The 25,892-nt window shown below is 38.1% G+C and overlaps 1 protein-coding gene across 4 annotated transcripts; it reads left to right on the forward strand.

Moving 5' to 3' along the window:
• The first annotated feature begins 291 nt into the window (after positions 1–291).
• On the forward strand, positions 292–25,202 carry LOC105689314 (GATA-binding factor A-like). Of its 4 annotated transcripts, none has more exons than XM_048650366.1 (7): positions 292–752; positions 1,596–3,113; positions 22,100–22,528; positions 22,649–22,917; positions 23,692–23,864; positions 24,026–24,305; positions 24,423–25,202. In XM_048650366.1, the coding sequence occupies exons 3-7, from the start codon at positions 22,269–22,271 to the stop codon at positions 24,818–24,820; spliced, it is 1,380 nt and encodes a 459-aa protein (XP_048506323.1). In that variant the 5' UTR covers positions 292–752; positions 1,596–3,113; positions 22,100–22,268; the 3' UTR covers positions 24,821–25,202. The 4 variants fall into 4 exon arrangements, with proteins under 4 accessions (XP_048506323.1, XP_048506325.1, XP_048506324.1 ...); XM_048650368.1 differs by having other exon boundaries at positions 297–752; positions 24,041–24,305; XM_048650367.1 differs by having other exon boundaries at positions 309–752; positions 24,426–25,202.
• The last annotated feature ends 690 nt before the right edge of the window (positions 25,203–25,892 follow it).

Here is a 25,892-nt window from a genome sequence, read left to right on the forward strand (position 1 = left end):
ATGTATGATGAACATTTTTTTGTAAATTCTCACCGTCTGTAGCGGAATCATTTGCCGATACATTATATATATTATACGTATATATGTGTATCCACGGGGTTCGCAATTTCAGCTGGTATTATAACGCGAAATAATCCAAAAGCAAACTCTCCTCCCTCGCTGCTGTTTTTTTTTTTTTTTTTTTTACTTTTCAAAAAAATTTACCGACGTGGCAAACATGTGTACAAGTGCGTAACAACAAATATTAGTGACAATAATGGCGAGAAAAACTTAATTTCCAGAATATCCTCAAAACTGTGGCCGCGGAGCTGACGAGTTCGAGTATACAGATAACATTTCAACCAACGGATTCAGATGTCCGAAGATCACCAAAAACTGCAACGGCTTCCCTTCTACATCCCGTTCGTGTTGGCAGCGGTTTGAAATCGGACGAAAATCGCGAATAACGAGCGTTTTCTGCAACAACGAATTATCGCCGTGTCCTTCGGATCTCAGCTTCCCGACTACCGATTTCATTGAAATCGGGCTCAAACGAAAGCTCGTCCCCGATTTGTGTGAGAAAAGTGGTTCCAGATTTGCTGTAACTTCGATAATATGGGGAATATTTGACAAAACGGAAATCCCCACTACCGCCTTCGAGTTTTCTAGTTCAAGATACTTTCGATATAGAGCGAGTCTCATTGATCTGGCCAAAGAGACGAAGGAAAAAAAAGGAAGAAAACGAGTTACCAAATATCATCTGCGTCGATGAGGTAAATTGTATACTTAGTACGCTTGTACCTATTAATATAAAAATTGTTACATATATGTATACAAGGTGCACGTCATACGTATTATACATACGCGTATTTAACCGCGAGCGCGTTCACACATGTGTATAATTTTTCATAGCTATGTAAATATGCCACGCGCGGTCACATTACGTGAAAATTTTCTCTGGGTGTTTATAGTTTGTTTATGGTTGTAAACGATGTGCGTACATTTGTATATAACGATCGTAATTATGATTATAAATTACACGGTGCAACTTACTCGCGATCAATCAATTCGCGTGTATATCGATAAATAATTACACCCACATGTGTATGTAGATAGCGCGCACGCGAGTCAAACATGTTCGATAAAATTTCGGAAATAATTTTAGACGCCAATTTCGATAATTGCAATTTATCAATACCAAATTGTTACTAACATTTGCGTAGATAAGAAAACAATTTCAAACAAACGATAAGATCCATGATTGAAAATATACATGTTATTCGATTCAAATTCAGATCCAAGACAGAAAACTTCTGTCCTAATTTCTTCGTTTTTTTTTTTACATGGAATTGACAATTTTTGTCAGGAATAACAATTTCACCAAATATTCTCTATATTATTATCATTTCTTTGCTGAAACGACAAATACAAAAGACAAAAAAATCTTATCCGAAAATTGCGCTCAAAAAGTTCCATCGGCATGATGTAAATGATGATATTTTTGAAAATAAAAAGGAAGAGAGCGGATCAGAGAAAGAAAGCGAATAGTTCAAACTAGTTTTTTATCTACGAAATTGAGGGAGATTCTCGCGGTACATCTAACGCGTGTTGCATAGGTGGGCGTTCCCTTTGGATGGTGGGCGTGGACGCTCCGCCCACAAAATAACTAGGACACGCCCACATTGGACAGAAACTCATAGGCCCGATGCCCTCTCCTTTTTCGAGGTGATTGTCCAGGGCAGTAACAGACCCGCAGTCAACGGCTGCACGACGTTCCCGGTCGCCAGGAGGTCCCGGTGTCCTCTTCGCATCTCTTCATCCCGCTAATTAATCACTATCCCGACTGTAACAACAGCTGACCGATCGAGCTTTTGGCGAAAACGGACGAATAAACGAACGAATCGATGAACGAACGGATGGCCAATAGCCCGATCGCTAATCGGAGTATCTGAAAATCGCGACGACCGGAGTGTTCTTGTTTCAAATTACACGTGAGAAAAGTGCGAGGTTTTTTGAGTATATTACAAATGGCGACGGAATCTTTGATTCCTGTAAATTTTTACGTGATATACATATGCGTGTACATGTAATACATAGATGTATGTACGCGTAAGATGTAACGCAACTGAAGTACATAACAACGGTATATATTTTACAGCGGGTTGCATACGAAAGTATATGAATAATTTCATGTACTGCTTTGCAAATTAAAAAGCAAAAAACAGGAAACACGAATCAACGGGATATCTGTACATACTATATGTATGCGATCGAGTATAATTGTATCAAAAGTGCCATGAGTGCGGTGCGCGTTATTTGTGCAAACAACGTTGATATATATTCAGTGAGGTATATAATGTTGACCAATTAACGGCTTGAGAAAAGATTAGCCCTACGAAGAAGTAGAAAAATTAAATATATATATATATATGTACGTACGTTAGATAGTGAATATATACACATGCACACAAGTGTTGTTCGTTGCAATTAGTTATTTAAATAAGTGCAGCGATAGACGAAATAAAATAAATCAACAAAACAACAAAAAAAAGAAGAAGAAGAAGAATTATAGGCAAGGCATCCGTGCAGCGGGACTTGCATGCCCATATACCTGGGTATATAAGTGCATACCTATCTATAAAAAGCTAAAATATAATTAATTGTGTTATCAATAAAATTGTGCAATGGATATAATATATTATAATAACGATAACAATAAAACTTGAAAGAGCAACAATCCGATAAAAGCAAATTAAATTAAATTGAACAAAAGAGAAAGAAAAAAAAACCACCTATTTACCGGACAAAAATAAATTCATTAGTATATATGCATTACGTATCGAGGAAAAGAGTATTCGAGTGAATTAATGATTATTCATACGTGTGATCTTATTACGAAGTAAAAGAGAAAAAAAAAATAAAATTAAAAAAACAAGTAGATCGGGGGGGTCTGTGGTTGAAATAATCACACACAGCATAGTTGGTACATAAAATAATCTTATCGTGCAAAGTAATTGGATCTCCTTATACATACATATACATATAATACATAGATACGGTACATATACGGAAACTGCTTCGTGTCAACAGATTTTTCTATCAACCAAAACGTTGTATCGCAACCAGAACATAATGTGAGTATTTTCGATATATATATATATGTTTTATTTTATCGACATTCATTACTAATGTTATATTAATAATTTACTACAAAACAATCGACGTTCACCGAAATTATATGAATATATATTATCAAATGTACTGTGATTCGGACGCGGACAAACTTCAGGAATCGGGAGGCGTACACCTACTGCAATATTAGTAACTTACGCCAATCGGATGACAGTTTTTCACTGGCTGTGGCTATGCGCGAATAGAAACGAAATTAAAAAAGAAAAAACAGTACATACCTATTCATATAATACATATAGTCGCATGATATTTGTACATGCATAACGTACACATACCTGCGGCATACACTAAATCCTATATCATCTTGCACGCCGAGTTTATCGGTTAATTATAATTATAGTCATGGCAATTGAAAGGGAGGTAGAGGAAAAAAAAAAAAAATGGAAAAAAAAAAAATGGAAAAAAAAAAGGTAAAGAGAATCGGGTACGCACAAATCGAATTGCAATTGGTCGATAGCGTGTGTAATACACGGTATATATATAATAATTATCGAGGTATAATGATATTGAAAAATAATCGACGTTTATACTGTTTTCAATCATATATCAACAGCCCCGCCGATACACGGAGTGCACGCAGCAATACGGATACGCGGCTAACATACCGTATGAATATTATAAAGGTGTTCCAGCATCTGTTCAAGGAGCTTTTTATTCTGTCTTTTTGGTTCGGTTTTGTTTTGTTTTTGTTTTTTTGTTTTTTTTTTTTGCATTTGCATTTGTTTCGTTGCATTTGTTTTATTGTCGACGGTGAGGCATTCTGCGGCTCGCCGGCTAGCATTGGAAACAATAAATCATAGAATGATGCTTATAACACCAGTTATCGTTCCTAGTTTATTACAATTGCCTATATAAGTTCATCGGGTATAGAACCTGCGATATATATCTATAAACGTAACCCCGTATTACATATGTGAAATATTTTACTGCATGGCATGACATTACCAGCTGCATCTGGTCTGTAACCGCTGCGACGCGACGCGCGGCAACGCGACCCATAGCTCTACCCATGTTATAGCTGCGCGAATCTATACATGTACATTGCATTATGTATATACCCGCCTTTACGTATTAGGTATATATGTAAGTTCTAGTTATATACTTTATAATGTATCCAACGTGTACGTTATAGGGTATATTATTGCACATTTTCTGCACGCAACGTTACATACACGTATTTCGACAATGCGAAATTTTCATATTTCATTGTCAGTAAGATATGTGTACGGTAAATATGTAACGCGTGTAGGTTTTGTGTACATGTGTGTGGACAGGAATTGATAAAAAAGTTAACATTTTGTGTACGCATCCATTACGCCGTATTTAATTATTATCGTAGTAAACTCGAAATTTGTTAACCGCGCGATCCGTGCGAGTGCGCGACGTTCACGTCGTTATGCAGCAGCGAAGGAACGAAAGAAAATTGAAAAAGAAAATGGAAAATGATATAACGCAGTATACGGTTGCAAGAAGCTTTCAATTGTTTTCCACATGTACATTTTCTCGGCTTCGAAACCGCAATTAAGACGGCATTTCAGATTATGTACAGTTACGGACTTTATCAATCGTATCTAATCAAAGCTTAATGTGCAGAATTATGCATATAAATGTTTGAAGTATATAGATTGTATAGTTTCACGGAATGAATTATGCACATGCAGCAAATACACCTTTTCATCCGCGTTGTGAACATAATATTATAACTACGTGCAAATTTCGACGAACGTGTATGAGGAAAGAAAGAAATTCTTCCGTGCGATTCCAAATTGCAATAATTAGGTCTCGATTCATTTACGATTCGATCGATAAGAGAATCGGCATCTATTTTAACGCGTATCATTTCGTCAATATTTTGGAAACAAAAGTTCGGATTGCTGAAAAAAAAAATTAACGAAGAGGAAGAAAAAAAAATCACTCGCCGCAAGTACATATGTGTATCATTCCACGTATGTAATATACATATGTTCGTATGCATCATGCATACACTTCAACACATACGTACAACGCTATCGCCTATCGCGCCCTCGTATAAGCGTATTTTCCATATCGCCGAAGGACCTTATCAAAAGTGCCTGCCGCACCGTCCGGTGACCATCCATTTACCCACATTCCCACCCGCTATATATATATATATATACGTATATGTACATACTCATGTCGTTATATACTTTTTCGTTTTTTCATATAGACCGGAGATACATAGGCACTGGCTCATTAGATCTCTACCGAGGATCATGCGGGCGAAAAATCGTTATTATATACCCGTACACCTATAGCTATGTATACCTGTGCTAACGTAAGTTTGCCTATAATTCGGTAATTAGCTGAGAATTGAAAATTATCGTAAGATTTTAGTAGTCAGTTTTCATCGAACGAAGAACGCATGTACAAAATATCCGCATACATCGCACGTGATATGTACATGTATAAGTAATCAACGACTGTTCTATACCCGATACCGAATTCCATAATTGATTAAAATATTTGAAACTGACTATAAGTAAAATCGTATCACTTGTACATTAGGTATACCTATATATGCATATACATACGTGGGTGGACTTGACGTACGTACATCGAATGATGCGTAATTTATAATATAAATAATGATATACGAATTAAAATTGTTCGTTCTATTTGAAATCCGTCGATCATTCACGGTTCGATGGTTCATTGATTCAACGTTTATATACCTGTGTTGTGATTATGATTTCATATATTATTATGCATGTACGCGTATCATGTGTAACGTACGTCGGTGTAAAGGTATATAATGTCTGTAACGTTTCGATCACTGCATTTATACCTATATATACTTGACACTTCATTATCATGAACAATATCGTCGCAAATCCGATCACGACGCGATGACAGTAATAATTACGAGTGTAATTTGTTTGAAAATTGTATACATTTGCATTACACATCCTGTATGCGTATAATATACGTTCACGCATATGCATACACCTATCATAGTATACGGTATAGGGTAGCTAGTTTCGAGCGAAACACGTCGATATCTAGAAAAAAAACTTTACGTGGTGCAGATTTATTTTTCGCTGTACCAAAGTTGTTCAACGGTTTGGAGGGGGACGAAACTTGGTGCTATAAAGGTCGAATCAAGGTGAAATTTTTTCTTTTTTTTTCTCTCATTGGAACACTACATATTTTCAATTCAATTATAACGCTGAATATTTTGCATGGAGAACATGTTTTTTTTTTTTTTTGAGTCACGTCCTTTGAAATTTGATTTTCATGATTCAAATTTGTAAAAGAAACTAATTGTTCTGAATTGTTATTTAATTTTTTCTGTAGAGCCTTTTATGCGTGTTTCATTTTTTACGCATAGGTACGTTAAATTCCTATTTTTTTTATATATATATATATACATTCTTGTACTACTTTTCGAATTAGGAAGGGGAGTTTTTTTTGTCTGTTTTTTATTTTGGGAATTAGTCCTACACAAGGTTGACGAGTATGTAATATTCTACACACGCGCGCGTTACATATGTGAACCACTTCAGAGCCACTTTTACAATATATTTAGGTATACATGTACCAAGCGTACGCGTACATCACGTAAAAAAAGATTAGCCTTCTTGTCACGGAAATTCACACGGCGGAAACAACCGGTCTTCTAATCGGCAACCGAGAACTCTGGCTGACAACGATAGAGATATCATATACTTATATATATATATAGTACCTATATACGCCTATGTATTCGTTGTATACGATATGCACATGTATCTCTACATAATGTTATTTTAAATTCACTTTTTAAGTTCAAAATAAATTAACCACAACTGAATGTACAAAAATATACGGGTATTTCGCGTGCTTTGTTATATGTATACCAATGAGGTAGGTAGATAAAATTTCGGAAAAGCGTTAATTTTAGGGAATTGAAACCAAAAAACAAAAAAAAAAAAATATATATCTAAAAATCGCGAAACGCACCCTCTACTATTCCGAATCATAAGACGGTGCGAGAAAAAAAAAAAAGAAACAAAAACCAAAATATATAGTCTTCGAAAAACGGAAACCGCAAATATTTCGCCCGCTGTGCACGCGGTGTCGTCGTGCCGCGCATATTTTATCCTCGTATAAAATCGGCACTTTTTTTTTTCCCTTCGGGTTATAACCCCGTCGGGTCGCGGTGGCGCTTGGGATGCCCGTCGGCCGATGGAATCGGTTGTGTTTGGGGAAAAGAAATTTTCGGAAGACGGGCGTGTGGGTGTGTAAAAGTTTATAGGGTATGCGGGGTTTTTAGGCCTAATTAGTTGACGCCCGATGTCGCATTGCCTCACCGTCGTCCCCCGTGTCGTATAGCTTTATAAAGGCCAAAGCGTCGCGTCGTCGGCTGTGCAGTCTAGTCGTCGTCGTCGTCCGCACTTTCTGTTCTCTTCCGTCGATTTTTTCCCTCTCGGTCCGATCCGGCGGTTCTCTCTTCGCTCTCTCTCTCTCTCTCTCTCTCTCCGATGGTCCGTCCTCGCGCTACCCAACCAGTTTGTAAGGACTTTGATATTATTCATCCCTACGCGACCCCCCCCCCCCCCCCCCCCCCGCTCGGTATAGATACACACTCCGAAACTGAACGAAACGAAAGAAAAAAAAAAAAAAAATAAACAACCGAACGAAATCGGAATATCGTCAAACCGATCAAAAATCTTGTAATATTCGATCCGTACTTGAATCGCATACGTTATCATCGTCGCGATTGTATATGTAGTTTCCTCTATACGTGAATGTTGTTACATTTGCCCCGAGTGATATGTACGTATACATATATAATAAATGAATATGTACGTACAAATAATTTATTTAATTCCAACAGCCTAGTGAAATGAGCTTGCGCGCGCTATATGTCCCCGAAGAGAATTCATCTTTGTAAACTACACAGATGCAGACACCGGAGATTAACGACTGCACTTGAAAAAGACGCCTATTTTTTTCTTCTCTTTAGTTTTCTGCTTTTTTATTTTCCTTTTTTTTTTTATTTTCTCGCTCCTTCTCGTGTAGGGGGAGAAGGATTTTTTTTTTTTTTTGTTTTTTTGTTGTAATCCTGGGTTATGTCACAAAAGCATGGAGCGCATTAAACCACAGACATCTATGTACTTACATATGTATTATGTCATTCGTATATACATACGTATTTATATATGTGAGAAAAAATATGAGAAACATCCCCATCGATTTGTCGCGACTAGATGACAAAAAAATCATACTTATATGTAAAAATGTATTCCTATGTACTACACAAGAGTACACAAATGATCCACTATACTCTATACACTATATACATTATATATAAATTAAAATATATGTAGTATGTATAATAAATATATGTTCGTCGCGGAGAAAAGATTCTATGTACAATTTTCTAATAAAAAGCCTAGAGATTTGTATATCTGGGACAAAATACGTGGGCGTTGAATGCGTTGTGCGCCATACACCTGAAACGTGTAAAAACTGAGCGAACAAAAAAAAATGGAACGAAAAATATTCATTCATGGAGGTATAACGTGTATGTGTATAGTAGGTATATATACATACGTGGGCACCTACCAGTTATTTACACCGATATAATTCTTGAAGGGACTCGATGATCAACCGAGCAGAAAACCTGCGGAGTCTTAGAGACCTGAGAGTACCGCAGTGCAAGGTATACGCGTGGACGCGTGTACACAGGTATACGATATGTATCCGAGCGTGTGCGCGCGTATCGGGTGTAGAGAGAAAAATAAACTAAAATAGAAAAGAAGGGTAGAAAAAAAAAAGAACGACGGATATGTAAGAAGGTAGACGCGGGTACCTTCGGCGTGGTACGGATATTATACGTGCCGCGATCTCATGGAAAGATCTCTGATACGCGCGCGTGCAAGAGTTGCACGAGGAGGTGAGAGGCACCTAGAGGCTGCTCATAGACTGGTTCTCAACGATCATCGTGCCGCTCTGCATTTGTTTTGTTTTTTTTTTTTTTTATATAAAATCACTTCCTCAAAGTTCAATTCATACGGCGTACAGCGTACACAGTATAGGTGTACGTATATGTATACCTGTACACGTACGCTTAACGCGCCCACGCGTTCAGAACCTATGTACATCCTTATGTATAACACGTATATGTACGTAGGTACAGATGACACGCGAGAATACGGGGAATCGAATGATTAAGAGAAACGAAATTGAGGAAGAAAAAGAACGACGTTATTCCGTGTGATGTAGGAGACCGCAAACGAGATGAATGAATTACGAATTCGGCAAAAGAAGAAAAAAAGGAGAAAAAAGAAAGATGTCTTTGTCGAATAAAAGGAAGAGAAGGAAACCGAAGAAAGGGAAAGAAACGAGGAAAAGAAAGGAGATCGAAAATGAGGAAGAAAGAAAAAAAACTAAAAAACCAGTAAAAATCGGGCCACGCGTAGGAGAATAGAACGCGTCTCGTCCGCGGCGTCGGTTTTTCGGTGATCGTGGGGCGACTGTAATATAACGGCGGCGCGGCGCGGCGCGGCGGCAACGACGACGACCGCGACGACAAGGACGATGTCCGTCGATCCTGGTTTCCGAAGTAAGTGTTCACATTTCGAACAAGCGCGCGGCTGTCTCCCCCGGTCTCATTAGCCTCGATGTCATTTGGTCGTGAGTTCGTAAATGTGGACTCTCTATATACGCCCGTATATATATATGTATATGACGCACAGGTTATACGTGTACACACACGAAGTCAGCCGAAAGAGTAAAAAGAAGAAATATTAAAAATAAAAAAAGTGAAACGAAACGGAATTGAAATAAAAATACGTACAGAGTTGATCGGTATAGAAGTATCTACGATATGTGTACATAAATGTATATAGATATATCTATACATTACTGCAAGTACATATGTGTATCGTACACATGAATTTTTATGTATGTATGACGTAGCGTAGAGCGTGTGCGTATACATAAAAAAAAAAAAAACCAATTAAAAAATCTTTCTTTGATCGGTTCCGTTGAGGATTCGATCGCACGGTTTCCAAAATTTATATAGGCGCGCGTCAATCTTTTTCTTCTCTTTCCCCTTTTTTTACATTGCTCGATTTTGTATTCGGCCATTTTTCAGTTTCTTATACTATACATACATAGAACTCTAAAAATCTGGCACAACTAATCATATGACGCAAGATGCGTGAAGGGGAAAAAAAAGGAGAACGTTCGATTTTTTTATTTAAAAATTCGTCGCATGCTTACTTGAATCAAAAGTGGACCACCAACCTCTTTTTCGTTTCTTTCTATTGAACAAATAAAAAGAAGCACGCGATTCACTTTTCGTTATTTCTCAATGGGAATCGCCAACCCCAACCCAATGTCAACCGATTGCAAGTCGGGGTTTCGATCCCAACTGAAATTACGATCGAAGTAATAGACGATTATGTGAAATGTATCCAGCAAATTGATTTGAAAAAGAAAAATATATATACACGTATACAATTGTACGAACACATACCAAAGAATTATCGATTAAGTTGCGTGCGTCCACGTCTGCGATATGTGGGTCGTGCGCTACGTTCGATTTTGTCTCTTTTCTTTTCTTACATTTTTTTCGTAGGTTTTTTTCAATGTTGTTTTTTTTTTTTTTTTTTTTTTTTTTTTCATTCTTTTCTCAATCGAGCCGCGCAGATCTGAAGATAAGGTTGACCTCTTCTTCGCACTTCTCCCGCGACCCACACACGTCAGCATCTACACATATACACACACCAACGTACGCGTAAGCGTATCCATATATACCTATACGCGCACAATTTCGTTGTATGGCTACAAGTTTTTTGTCTCCGCAGCAGCCCCCTAAGTTTCGTTAGCTTTTCACCGCGCACGCATCCTCCGCGACATCAACGGCGAACCGCCGCAGGATTTGCATCATTTTTCACGCATACCGTCCGTACCGCGTCGTCGCTCTCACCGGTTTACGAGATTTATTTGTAAGGACGTACCATGCGATTTATTACAACACTCGTACACTTTAATTACGTCTATATACGTGGCGAACAAACGTAGAAATTTTAATCGGCAAATACATTACGAATAGTGAAAAAAATCCTGTGCGGAAAAAACGAACATGTTTCGCCAAATTCCATACAATGATTCAAAGTCATTCGGGGTTTTTATGTGGAATATTTTTTTGGTATCGCCTATAGGGATTAATTGTTTCTTTTTTTCCTTCAATCTCATATCTACATACCGGCGAGGTATCCGAATCTTTTGAATATTAAAAAACTAAATAGATTGGACATTTTTTGTTTCTTTTTTAGTTTTTACTTACCATATCTCAAGGTTTGGTCGTATGTGTATGGTGCAATCGTGCAGCGCCCAATTTATGCTGAAAAAAGTTTTTTATTCGGATGAAAGAAAAAAAAAAAAAAAACGAAATGAAACCAACATCAGGCGAAATCATAAGTCTCCAGAATATAGAAACGCTGAATTTTTGAAAATCACAAGTTCTCCAATAGATTTTCGCACATGTGTACCTATACACATATACCGATCTGCAATTTACCTGTATATTCGTTATAAATATGTATATAGTATACACATACGAGATTGGCACGTGGGTCGTTGAATGAAACGGTAAAATATGTACACAATCTCGTCGTACGTATGTACAGTAGATCAGGAGGTTCATTAATATGTAATATTACCTACGTATATACACGTACATACGAATACATAAAATACGTGCGCGGTGTTCTATACACACCACGCAATGTCACGAATATAATAGCCTTTAAAATTATCGCCGATATATAATCGATCTGCATAAATTACATCCGCACGTGTTATCGTAATATATATCTATATATATATATATATATATAGAAAAATTTGATTAATGCTCGCGTCGCAGCGATGTTTACTCCAGTTGGAGAATATAAAAGAATAAATAAATATGGCGCTGGTTGAAAAAAAAAAAAAAAAAATGAGAATCGAACGGCTAGCGACACGTTCAACTTCTATCGAACTGCCGTATACTATACATATCCATACAACACAACGGTTATAAAATATCCACGCGGATCGCGAGATAATCGCTTGGTGAGTTCTCCGCGCCACGGTTCGATGTAAATTGCGGAATATAACGCGACGTTGAAATTATTAGAACAGAAAAATTTTACGCAACTGCCCTATAATACAGATTTATGCGTGCAATTTACACATCTGCAACTCCAACATATATCGCTCAACGGATGCATATATATATATATACATGTATATATATATATATACATCGTACATATACGCAGATCTATGTACGCATAGCTAACCTGTTCGCCTAACCGTGACGACGACATACCCATGTGATAACTGGATCCATATAGAATAACAGCTGAGCCGGGCAAAGAGCGTCGCGGGAATCCGAAGACGTATAATAATTCGTACGGAGTAGAGAAGGAGAAGAAGAAGAAGAAGCGGACGAGGCGATAATTTTTCGCTCATCTTATCACCTCATTCTCCCACTTCCAAATTACGTATCGTACGTTAGGAATTCGATGAAATTTTCGTCGCGTGCGACTCGTGTATGTATGTAACGCACGTGTCTCCTTATAGGTTGCGAACGGTGTTATATACCTGTATACCTGTATACGTATACGTATATCGAAGTATTGCGGAGTATATCGGAGGCGATAAACATTGGAATGCTGTCGCTAGATATCCAGGTATATAATACCCGATGCCTACCGGAGGGTTGATAATCGTACGGGTATATAATCGCAATTATTCCTATCGCCACTAGCTACAACGCAACAAATGTAGGTAGGTACGTGTAACTTTTTCAAGCAGCTGCATGGCTTCGTACGTACGCTACGCGTATACCTCGTTACACACATGTGTATTTATACACACACACGTATATACATATACACACGCGTGATTCTTCCGCCTTAATAATATAATCAGTTTAGATTTTTATGCGCTTGCTCGCATATTCGCGTACATACGGTACACAGAGGTATACACACATATGTATACGTTGCGATATAATTAGACGTTTGAATTTTCCGGACAATTAAAAAAACCGATTTATTAAGCATCGCGAAAAAGACGTATACGTTAATATTAGCCGTATTATATCGCTTGTACACGTACGATACTCGTGTACGTGTTACACGTGCACGTGGTTATGATACGATGTGTGTGTATGCGGTGTGTGTGTGTATATATATATATATATGTATAATACATACCGCCGTTGCACAGCAGCTTCTGGTATAGATATAATCCGATAATAGTCGGTAGTAAGCTGTCGTTTCTGTAAGATTAACGTTTCTCGAGATCGATTTACAGTTATCAAAGGTGTTTACCTACACATTTGTATTTTCGTACTGCACTTACACGCACGTGCGCACGTTGAACGTACTTATATATACATATACATATATATATACATACATGTGTACACCAATAACAGCGGCTACTTAACCATTCAGCAAGTTTATTTTACCATATTTTTATAAAGAAATTATACTTCCCGTCGCGCTGACTTATACGCGTCTATTATACGGATTATACCTAGGTTGCGTACCTATACCTATACCTATATGTATAATACGCGCTCCGATCCGACTGCAACATTTAGTGGTATTTATAAACTATATGTACACGTGTACATTACACACATATGCGTTGTGTGTGAATATTTATTCCAACGAGTCTAACAGGCAACAGGTTGGCGAACGCCGCAGCCCTGCAAAATCGACCAACGTTAGAGACGCGAGAAACGAAGTGAAGAACAAATTTATACAAAAAAAAAAAAAAAAAATGGACTGAAAAATCCATCGATCCGTTTCAATATCTCGTCGACGGTCGAATGTATATATCGAAGCTTCGGAATCCCGTCGTACTTCCATAGATGATTTTTTATTTATTTGTTTATTTTGTTTTTTTTTTTTGTGCAGAGAATCAGCTCGACGCACGTACAGATATACGTGAGGGTTTTATATTTCTATCGACGACTTCGCATACCGCATTTTCCACACTAGTATACGTATGTGTGAATATACAGTTCGGTTCGTCGCGGAAATATAATAAATGAAAATACCTATACTTGAAGTTTTTTGAAATTATTGAATCAAGGTCGCGAATTTCCAACGAATCATCTTCTTACGTTCAAAAGTGTGCGTTTTGTACATACGTTTTTATACATATATATATACTCGTAGTGCGGTGCATATGCGAGAAGAAATAAAAGAGAAGTAGGTATGTATAAGTGAGAAAAAGAATAAATAAAAATAAATAAATAAATAAATAAAAAAACGAAAATGAAATAAAGCGAAAAGAAAAGAAGTTTGCGATACATGTCCGATGGCACAGCGAGCTGCGGAATACTAGCGATAATATATCAGTCGAGTACGCGGTACGTACGCGCGTATCTACTACGCTATTATATGTGCATAGGTCGGTTGTGTATGCATGTGGAGGAGAGCGTAGGGCGCGACAAGCTGCAGATTCGTGGCCGTAGATCGGAGAACATTATACCGCGGGGTCCAGGCAGCATCGGCGGGATATTGGAATATACACGTATTAACCTATAATATACAGCGAGCGGAGTGCATCTCGCGTTTTAAATGTATTCGGACGGCACACGGATTCGTGTATGTTACGGTATACGGATATACCTGTACGAATGCACACGCATAGGAGGAGCTGCTCGAGGCGTGCATGTACGTGAAATTATCATCATTGGATAATTCCCAGTTGAAAGCTGGATTCAGAACCAGGATATCATTCACACGTACGGTGAACGTGTGCGCGTGTGTGTGTGTAATTTTCTAACCGTAGACTAATTAATTTATTAGATGCTACACATTTCGTGCCGATTCTCTATACATACGTATGTGGAGAACATTTTTTAAGAGAGACGGAAGAATCGATAAATCGATCGAGGGCTTACGATCACGGTGATCTTGAGAATCCGAATTCACCGATTATTCAACAATAATTTTCTGTAACGGAATAAGAAAATGAAAATTGAAGAAAAAAAGAGAGAGAAAATAAATAAGTTAGGAACGATTGAAAAACAATAAAACTCCGAGAGAAACACGAGGCGACACATTATAGCTTGGAAGTTTAATATTATAATTATGTGAAAATTCCCAATTCCCAGTTAATGGTGACTATATAATATACACACACCGGCGCCTATATACCCATGCGTATACATGGTTGGATACATATGTGTGTGCCGGCAGCGTCGAAATCCCTCGCGTTTCTTCCATCTCTCCTCCTTTTTTTCCTTTATTTTTTTTTCTTTCTCTCGTTTTTCTTCTGCTTTCCTCTCTTTCGATTTGTTTTTTCTTCGCCTCAAACGAGCCGACACCGACACTTGTTTCCTCGGTCCTCGAGTGCCTGTATAAGACCGTCAGAAGGGTCCCTCCGCTCATTGATCTCCTCTATTTTCTCGTTTTTCATCCTTGTTTTTTTTTCTCTTTCCGATTCATTTATTCGATCGTAAATTTATTTATTTGTTTTACGCGCCATCGCAATTAGACTAATTAATATCGATATAGGTAATAAACATGTACGCCGTTTAGTCGCACCGGTGCGCAGGAGCGATTTTACGTCGACGAATATCACAACGCGGGCATTCAATTCTTCGCGAAATTGCGGTGACTTCGACGCCCGCAACAGCGACGATATTGTGAGTATAGTCCGTTCCACGTTCTCGGGATGAACAATGTAGTTGCGCGACTTCTCGCCAGATGACGTCGTCGATAAACGCAATGAACGAAATTCGAACGATTTATTTATGTTTTTATTTTGTTGTTGTCGTCGTTGTTGCCTCTGTTCGTTTTATTTATTTATTTCAACGCGATCGTCTCGGAGTATCTTTTGATACAAAGGAACGGTGGATTTGCGAAATGAGATCGAACTCTCGATGTCGTTTGAAATGAGACACTCTATACACATAGGTATGTATAAACGAAGTTCGTACGTACCCCGGGGAATAATTTATACGTATAAATGGATGGCAATAATCGTAAATGCGTCGCACGTATATGAATATATATATATGTATAACAGATATTCCCGTACGGGCGGAGGTGGGTATGCGTGCGAATTTGTTACCCTCAACTTTTCAAGTGTAAGGTATACTAAGTGCAAGTTGGAAAGTAAAATCGATGATCGTCTTGTTAGGAACATTGCAAACGCATATATATGCTAAGAGACATTTACATTCGCGTAAATACTTTTCATAAATTTCAACATTTTCTGCATCACTGTGGTATAGAACGCATCAGGGATCTTTTAAGCGGACGCAACGAATACCTTATGTATACGTATCCCGCTATCGATATGGTGTATTTTATCGATAAGTTAATAAATAAATAAATAAATAAATAAAGTCGTATAAATTGACTCATATTATCGCAAATATCACAATCCGCTGCTGCTGCTGCTTCGTTATATTATGCGCTGCACTTTTATATTCGTCTATGCGCTTATTTAGTTTTTTCTTATCTCACTTTTCATTCAAAAAATTGAGAATAATTCTGTCGGCGTTATCCGGACTTTAGAGATGCGTGTCAAAACAATATAAATAAATAAGGGCGGGGGAAGAAAAACTAGTACATCCAACTGACAAAAAAAGAAAGAAATGGTCAAGGGCAGAAACTGCACATAGAGTCAGCATTGCTGTACATATACCTGCACAATTCCGCATATACATAGTATATATGGTTAGGTATAATACATAGGTAAAAATCGACTTCCGGTTAATTTTTTTTTCTCACTCTTTTTCCTACCTAAAAAACACGACTTTTCAATAAACGAAAGCACATCGCATCTGCGGTATATATGGGTATTGTAGTAGATATATACCTATGCATTAGTCCCTAAATTCGCATCGGTATATATATATATATATATATATATATATGTACATAAATTCTGTCCCGTCTGGCGCCTTCGAGGCGTCTGTACAGGTATTGTTCCGACATAGCTACCACGTACATATCTATATGTACACGATATATCGCATTATTTTGAAAAATTTCCAATTCAACTCTTATCGGTTTTTATATTTCTCAAACGCTCTAACGCCTAACTAGTTGACGATTCGTTGTCAGTTTGAAAAATCCTCCCCAAGTATAAGGTGTGTACCTATCTATGTATTGCATGTAAATATACCAATTTTTTATCTTGTACTTTTTTAATACGAAAAAAAATAAACAAAAGAAACAAACAAAAAAGGAAGCAAAGAATACCTTCTTATAATGTTACCTTATCTCACGCAACGCGTTTCGCCTAATTCTCTATTATCACGCGTGGGGCTCACGAAACTATGAGTATATAATGGTATACAGTACATCAACTACGATGTGTTGAAGCAATTGAAAAATCGTAAAAAATTGTCATCAAAATGGCGAACAGAATGAGATCGAAAAAATTAATATCCAAGAAAACGAATCATCGCGCGCGGTTCGATCAAACTTCCAACGTCGGAATGCTCGTCACCCATGCGCATATACGGTCGTACGTTTTTTGTGAAAAATGAATAAATTAAATAATAAAAAAACGAAAAACTGCACCCCTATATACAACACGTATACATACCACATATAAAAGTGGATCGATCTATCGCGTGAGATTGTACTTAATTTATGATATATTTGAATACCTGTATAGTTATTAAAAGAGTCCAAGGTTGAAAGGTCGTAAGTACAATCGATATACGTGAACCTATTCTATGTACAGGTATGTATGTACTGCAATTGTGTATAAATCAACTATTATTGAGCAGACTCTTCTTATTTCAGATATAACATTTCATGAATATAAATCAAAGTTGGTAACAATGAAATATTAACGATACAAAAATTCGCACTATACGTTCCGCAAAGGCCCAATTATTTACACATGTAATATACACATACATTGTTCTTGCGATGATGATATGTGTAAACTAAGTTTGATAAAATTTGGGCGTTAATTATAAATAAAATGTGATAAGAAAACGAAATTACGTGTACACATACGTAAGATAACGACATGTTCGTGTTCGTGTACAAGTGTTTTACTGCACTGCGCATACGTGCATATTGATTAATAATCGCAGCTATCGGAATTGGAACTTATGTGAAATGAAAAATTTGAAATATCGAGGGATCGAGACACGACGCGGCGACGAAGTGAACGAGGATAACCACATCAGGTATACCGTATGACAAATGGGCGTAAATTGATAGAAAATATTTGAATCGAAGAAATTAACCGATGAATATGAACACGAATTCTTTTCAACAAATTTTCGCTGCTGCCACGCAGAACATTATTTATCACGTTCAAACCAATGACGCAATAGAACCGGATGTTCCCATATCTGCTGTGCTGCAGTACATACCTCGCGTGATTCACAGACGAGCTAAAAGGAAAAAAACACGTATATATCTAATATATATATATGTACATGTTAAAAAATCGCACTACACATAAACGTTCTAAATATAAATAATCGCATGATATTACATATAGTTCATGAAATGACGTGCACATGACTAGCACATTATATATACGTTACGTTGGTTCGTCAGATACCTAAAATCATTAGTCAGATACATGAGAATATATGAAGAAATATCAAACGAAAAGTAACGAAGGAAAGTCTAAGGGAAACAAAAATATTTCATCCCCATGCATGGGAAACAATCACGTAGTATTGTTTCTTTATATATCTTCGGTATAGGTACATACTTATGTACCTAATACGGGAATCCCATGGCAGGTAAATAACGGCTATTTCAGCAAAATTACATAGATGCGATGCCCTAATACTTCAGACGATATGTATTTCGTGCGCGTGCCACTTTTCCGAAAAACTCGAAATATCTCTCTCTGTGTATATACATATATATGTATTTATGTATAAATATATACAAGTATATAGTCCAGGTATATGCAAGGATCAGATTCTCAAAGCTATTAGGAAAGATCAACTCCTATATATATAAGGGTCAGAATTATCTCGTGTTTGCATCTTGAAGTGAGTAGGTTATAATAGGAGAATTCCTTCTTTTTTTTTTCCTTTTTTTTCCCTCAGGATATTCCCGGGGTCACACCTCCGGGGGTTCCTACAGGCTATACATATACATATAATATTATATGTACACGAATCTCTGCAGCGATAAGCTACTGCGTTTATACGTATACATATCGCGGATACATACAAATACCAATGGACATATATATTTGCCGTGTATAAAAAAATAATTATCGATGCGTGCGTTTAACGCACAATTTTCGTGCGTGTACTCAAATGTACGTACGCATATACATTGTATATATATGTGTAGAGAAGAATCCTTTGGAGAGCGACTGCAGCATCGGCGCGGAGCATAAGTATGCAAGTGTGTATAGACGTGCATATATTTAGAATGCGGAGGTTCGTGGTTTTAAGCGGAGTCCCCGACGGGTCGCGACGAGATCAGACGTATAATAAGTTCCGAGTCCTCCGTAAGATGCGGTTCCATATAGAAAAGGATGGGACTAAAATACAGTGGTGGTATAGCGAGAGCTACAAGAAAACCCTTCTACGATCCGGCGGCGCCCTGGCGCCTCATCTTCTAATCGAACTTGTCTTTCCAATTCTCCTCCGACGTCGCCGCTATACCAACACCAGCAGCCCAGCATCGGCACAAACTTATTATCGGGCCTCCGGCTACTCCTTATACCCGCGTCAATACCCGCCGTATACGATTCGGTGATGCACGATTACGTATACAATATCTAAGTAATCCTCCCCTCCAACCCTGTTACGACGCTGACACACATCGGACTACGTCAGAAAATGAAGCGTTCTTCAAATTCACGTTTCGCGATCGCATAGAAGTGTTTCCTTTTTTAGTTTAGCAATTCGCAGCCGAAGCATATAGTATGCAACGTACGTATGCATAAGAAGTGTATTTAGAATAGCGGTTGACGGATATCAGTCACCCCTCCTCTGTGAATGCTGAATTTGGAATCCTAAATTCTCGAGGATCGTCTAGAATGCATGCGTTACGTAGGTAGAGAGATAACGAAGAGAGCTGGTTTTGGGAGCGCAGCTTGCCGATGATGCGTCAGTCCCGACACATAGTTTTCTAAGTTGAATTTCAACGTGAGAAGCAGCAGCAGCAGCAGGATCAGCGGCAGCAGCAGCTATAAGCAGCAGCCGTCCGGCGGCGCCAAAGATCACTATAGTTGCAGCACTCTTGATGGCGCCAACTTGAAACGTGAACCGCTCCGTACCCCAGACTGTATAGGTATAAGTTGGATACACTCTAAACGTCGTGGTAGTTCTTCCGTTGGTATAAGACAACCGCTAAGCACCCTGCTGCCTGCTATGTAGTTCAGCGGTAGAAACAGGAGCACTAAATTCGGATCCACCAGACGACCCTTTTCTCTCTCTCTCTCTCTCGCTTATTCTTATCTACCCTCGCAATATAATATATGTATATGAACAACAACGATTATAACGATTCTCGACTAAGTTTTATCTTTATTCTTGCACTCTTTAATTCTTCAATTTTTTTTTGTTCTTATTATTCACGCTCTCGTTTCCTTTTGCAGCACCTTATTGTATACATATTTATATGGATGTACTCATGTACGCACATATGATAATCCAATCGCAGCATATGCGGGTACCTCGCATTTATGTACAATAAGTACGTAATGTGAATAGTTTACATAAAATAATCGATCTCTCTTTATTGTTGTTAAAGTGAAGAAAAAGCAAAATCGAAAGCAACAAAAAAAAAAACGATGAAATGAATTTTGGTTGAAAGTGAACCAATTTTGTCGTCTCTGGTTGGAGAACTTTTTGGTACACAGGTATAAGAGTGTCTGGTGAATATAATAACAATAAATTCGATTATCATTACGTATAATAATTGTTGACCAGACTGTGTGATAAAACACTTTGTGTGTATGTACATATCGTAAATATAGCGTGTTTCCTCTAAATTAAAGCGAAGGGCCAGCACATATGTAAGAATAGATGTATGTAAATTATATACATAGGTATAGGTATACTTATCAAGTGAAAACGTAGCTACATAGATATACGTATGTTCGTATATAAAGTGCAGAGGGTGTATAAAACGTGATATATGTATATGTAATTTAAGAACGAAGGTATAGTGGTGTAGAAAAAAAAGAAAAAAAAAAGAGAGTGGAACGCCGCGGAGAAATAAAATGAAATGAAATAAGAAAAAAAGGGAAGAACAATTCCTCGAATCCGACCGGATCGCACCCCTCGCCCTGATATTCCCCCGTAGGTTCTGACCCCCGTCATCGAGGGCAACGCCTACATGCCGCTAAAGCTAAACCGAAAGTCGCGATGGCTGCGCTCCGACTATCTCTGATCGTTGGAGGAGGAGACACGACTGCGCTCTTCCGACCACCTTCATCGTATTTCTTTCTCCCGCCCCCCGATCTCTCTCTGTTCCTCTCTTCGATTTTTCTTCTCTTTATTCATTCCCTTGAATCGAAGAATCTACCTCTTCTACTTTTCTTCTTCTTTTTTTTTCTTTTTTAGTTTTCTGATGAAATACGCACGCGCGTGCGCGAGATAATTGTATGCTACAAATTACAATACGCACACTTATACATAAATCTATGTACACGCGTGTACATACTATTACGCGCAATGTAAACAGGGTGTACAGAAAGTGAACGATATTATTTTTTATCTTGATTTCATTGTACAACAATTCAAAGAGCTATTTACATTCGATCAAAGTTCAGAAGATTTTTTTTGCTATCCAAAAATTGTAAAAAACAAAATACACCGTAGAATATCTGCGTTATCGTCAAATTTGGAATTGCGATTTCTAATAATCGTATACAGTGTGTACAAATAAGTGACATCGATAAATCTGAATAACAATTTTGGAAATTTTTCTATTACTTTCAGAATTACCGCAGTCGAATGTAGACCTTGGATTCTAATTCGTACATACCTCTACATATAAAATACCGTCGGACGAATCACCGTTGCAGCTATACAATTATACACAGAAGATATAACCGCAGGAGCTCTGTATATACACACATCAAATATATAGGGTGAGATAAAACGGATAATGTTTCACGGAAGTAGTAGCACTGGGTACGGCTCAGGTTCCGATTACCAACAACAATCGCAACAACAGCAGCAGCAGCAACAACAACAACAGCAACAACAGCAACAACAACAGCAACAACAGCAACAACAGCAGCAACACAATCAGCAACTTCAGGCTCCCGTTTATGTCCCGTCTTCGAGACCGACTCTGGCATCGGCAGCGGCAGCGACCGCAGCCGCCCAATACCATTCCTTCTCGACTTCGGCCTCGCCTGCCTGGTACGACGAAAATATCCATCGAAAAATATATTTCACAGCGTTGAAACGATCGGGGATCGATTAAACTTCTTATTATAGACGATAAAATAATCCTCTCACCTCTCGGTGCGTCGGTTACAGGGACAAAACAACCTCGTGGCAGCACGGGGTCGATTCTTACGCGGCGCATCACGCCCTGACCGGCCATTCCGGAACGTCGAGCGGAGGAATCGGCGGTCCCCATGGTCCTCACGGTCCTCACGGACCTCACACGGGTCATCCTCATCCCGCGCATCCTCATTCGACCCTAGCGGCGGCGGCAGCTGCGCCATTTTACGCCCAAAACGTCGCGATGATGTCCTCGTGGAGAGCTTACGACGGCAGCGGATTTCAGAGGGCATCGCCGTACGGTAAATAGATGAGAATACAAAAAATTTCCCCCCTTCATGTTTTTGTGCACATGTACAACGATATCTGCACGACGATTCGTGACGCGTTAGATTCTTCATTACGTACGGAGAAATCGAGCCTACCGAACGTGATCCGGTGGTAATTATTACAAAGGAACCATGAAAGCGTGGTTTTCCCTTCCTCGTATACACCATACATCATATCGTACGAGAATAAGAGCGAAGGCCATGTGTTCATCATACAATATAGAGACTGGTGATAGCGGCATCTTTGACGTGGGTTTATATTGAAAGCTGAGAAGCAGCAGCAGCAGCAGCAGCAGCACCGTCAAATGCGTACGTAGGAGGGTAGGTTCTTCGGTCAAGAGGTGCAGCAGCAGCAGCAGCAGCAGCAGCAGCAGCAGCTCGTACTGCACATGCACTCACTAATACAAACGTGAAGTATGCTATACGTTTACGCACGTGCGTCATAGCGATGCTCTTCGGCGTTCCTCTTCATCTTCATAGTTGAAATTCAAAGCCCTCGTGAAAACTTTGAACAGAATCCAACGCTGCGATGTCAGCGTCGGCCCGCGCCAAACTAAACCGCACCACTTAACGCGTCGGCGTTCTTCAAGAAAATCTTACACAAGTCGGAACTGTTCAAAACCTCCGCCGCGAAACAGAATTCATTTTTATTAGATCATACGATCGGATCAACGTAAACTTACACACATATACACGTATGTATCTATGGAATAAAAAAATAAGTTACACACGGTTTCTTATTTTCAGATACGGCGATGGATTTTCAATTCGGCGAAGGAAGGGAATGCGTGAATTGTGGCGCGATATCGACCCCCCTGTGGCGGAGGGACGGGACGGGTCATTACCTGTGTAACGCTTGCGGTCTTTATCACAAGATGAATGGAATGAACCGTCCATTAATCAAGCCATCGAAACGCCTCGTAAGTACATCTATCTTTCCATCTATACATATTTACTACGCGGTTAACAATAGAACAACGAGGAGGCAAAACGTAACGACTCTTGCTCGAACTGTATCGTGGAAATTTTGAATAGAGAAAAAAAAGAATGCAAGAAATGAATATTTTAAACAATGGGGTAGATCTCTGAATTTCAGACCGCCACGCGCCGTCTGGGTTTGTGCTGCACAAACTGTGGCACTAGAACGACAACGTTATGGAGACGCAACAACGAAGGTGAACCCGTGTGCAACGCCTGCGGTCTTTATTTCAAATTGCACGGTGTGAACCGACCCCTGGCGATGCGAAAAGATGGAATACAAACGCGGAAACGAAAACCGAAGAAAACGCCCGAGCCGAACGCGAGGCCGTCGGGTGCCGACCACGAAACTTCCACATCGACGACCTCCTCGCCGTCCGGAGGTAAATTGCAAAAAAAAAAAAAAAAAAAAAAAAAAAACAATTAATTTTTGTTGAAAACTAATCGGTAAACCGAAATTCGATCGATCCATTTATTTTCTTCTCGTTGTTTCCTTGGAGCAGCCGAGTTGAAACCGAGTCAGCGACAACAACAACAACAACAACAACAACAGCAACAACGATCTCAGCAGCAACAGCAACAACAACAGATAGAATCCCCGAAAGTAACGCATTCGACGGTAACGTCATCTGACCGTCCGGTTTACTTGGGTCACACGTCTTTGTTGTCGAGTAATAACAACACGGGTACAGTAGCAACGGTGAAAACTGAACCGCGAGGTAGTTGCGACGGTGTTATCAGTCAGCAGTACGCTTCTTACTATCAACATCCCCATCAATTGGGAACGACAACATCCCTCGGTGAACATCAACAACAAAGTTATTACGGTACGCAAGAGGCGCCGTACCATCATCAACATCACGTCACAGCCGCAGCGAAATTACTCGCTTCGTCGTAAGGCCATAATTGATTAATCAATCGATTAATTGATTACTATGTCAATCGATCGAGTAATTAATTAGTTGATTAATTAATTTCAATCGATTGAATTAATCAATCGTGCATGAGTATCATCGTCGCATAGTTATATAAATTCACTTACATATAGTATATGCCATATACATGTTACATTTCAGCCGTGATTTAATTTATTTTTAATAACACAATAGAGATAAAATCGTATAAACTAACTCTTATTATACAGTATTTTTTTTTTTTTGTTTTTTTTTTCTTTTCTTTCTTTTATTTAATTAAATTGGACATGAAGGAATTCAAATCAAAAATCAAATATCCAAACTGCTCGCCATATATGTACCGACATTGAAAAAAAAAATATATATATATAGATATGATAACATAATACGATATTAATTGTTGCCACCACTGTGTACTTATTATGACTATTTTTATTATTATTATTAATATCATTATTATTATTATCATTATTATTATTGTCTATTAGTATTAGATACATCGAATTAAAAGTTCTAAATATTATTATTATTATGATTATTATTGTAATTAATTATTATTACATGAATATTGTGTAAATACTATATAATAATTATCACGAGTCTATACTATACCCACCCCCTCCCTCTAGAGCCCTCCTGAAAAAAAATCTCTCGCAATAACGGCAATATTATTACGTAGAACATTATTATCATTATTATTATTGATTATTGATTATTATTGTCATTATTATTATTATTATTATTATTATTATTGATGATGATTATAATTATTATTGTTGTTGTTGTTATTATTACTTTTATTTTTTTTGCGGATATCCATGTATAACGTATACGACCATTTTGACGAAACAAACGAGAGATGCAGATATATAATGAAGAAAATAAATCACGCAATCAATATCAGTATAGATACATACCTATACGCATTTATAAAGAAAATGATGTACCCTAAACACCTGTTACAATTATACTTATACCGCGGATGTACTGGTTAAAATGAAAAAAATCCAAGCGATTTATGTCGGATAATTTTTGATAATTTCTAAAAAAACAGAG

This window comes from Athalia rosae, chromosome 2 (assembly GCF_917208135.1).
Source record: "Athalia rosae chromosome 2, iyAthRosa1.1, whole genome shotgun sequence".
Lineage (NCBI taxonomy): Eukaryota > Metazoa > Arthropoda > Insecta > Hymenoptera > Athaliidae > Athalia > Athalia rosae.

What these genes read in the sequence shown, in the direction of transcription:
- LOC105689314 (XM_048650366.1), top strand. Translation starts at nt 22,269, where the DNA reads ATGTTTCACGGAAGTAGTAGCACTGGGTACGGCTCAGGTTCCGATTAC. An exon ending in TCAGAGGGCATCGCCGTACG is followed by an intron (nt 22,918 to 23,691) that starts GTAAATAGATGA and finishes TCTTATTTTCAG; the next exon opens with ATACGGCGATGGATTTTCAA. An exon ending in TCAAGCCATCGAAACGCCTC is followed by an intron (nt 23,865 to 24,025) that starts GTAAGTACATCT and finishes ACAATGGGGTAG; the next exon opens with ATCTCTGAATTTCAGACCGC.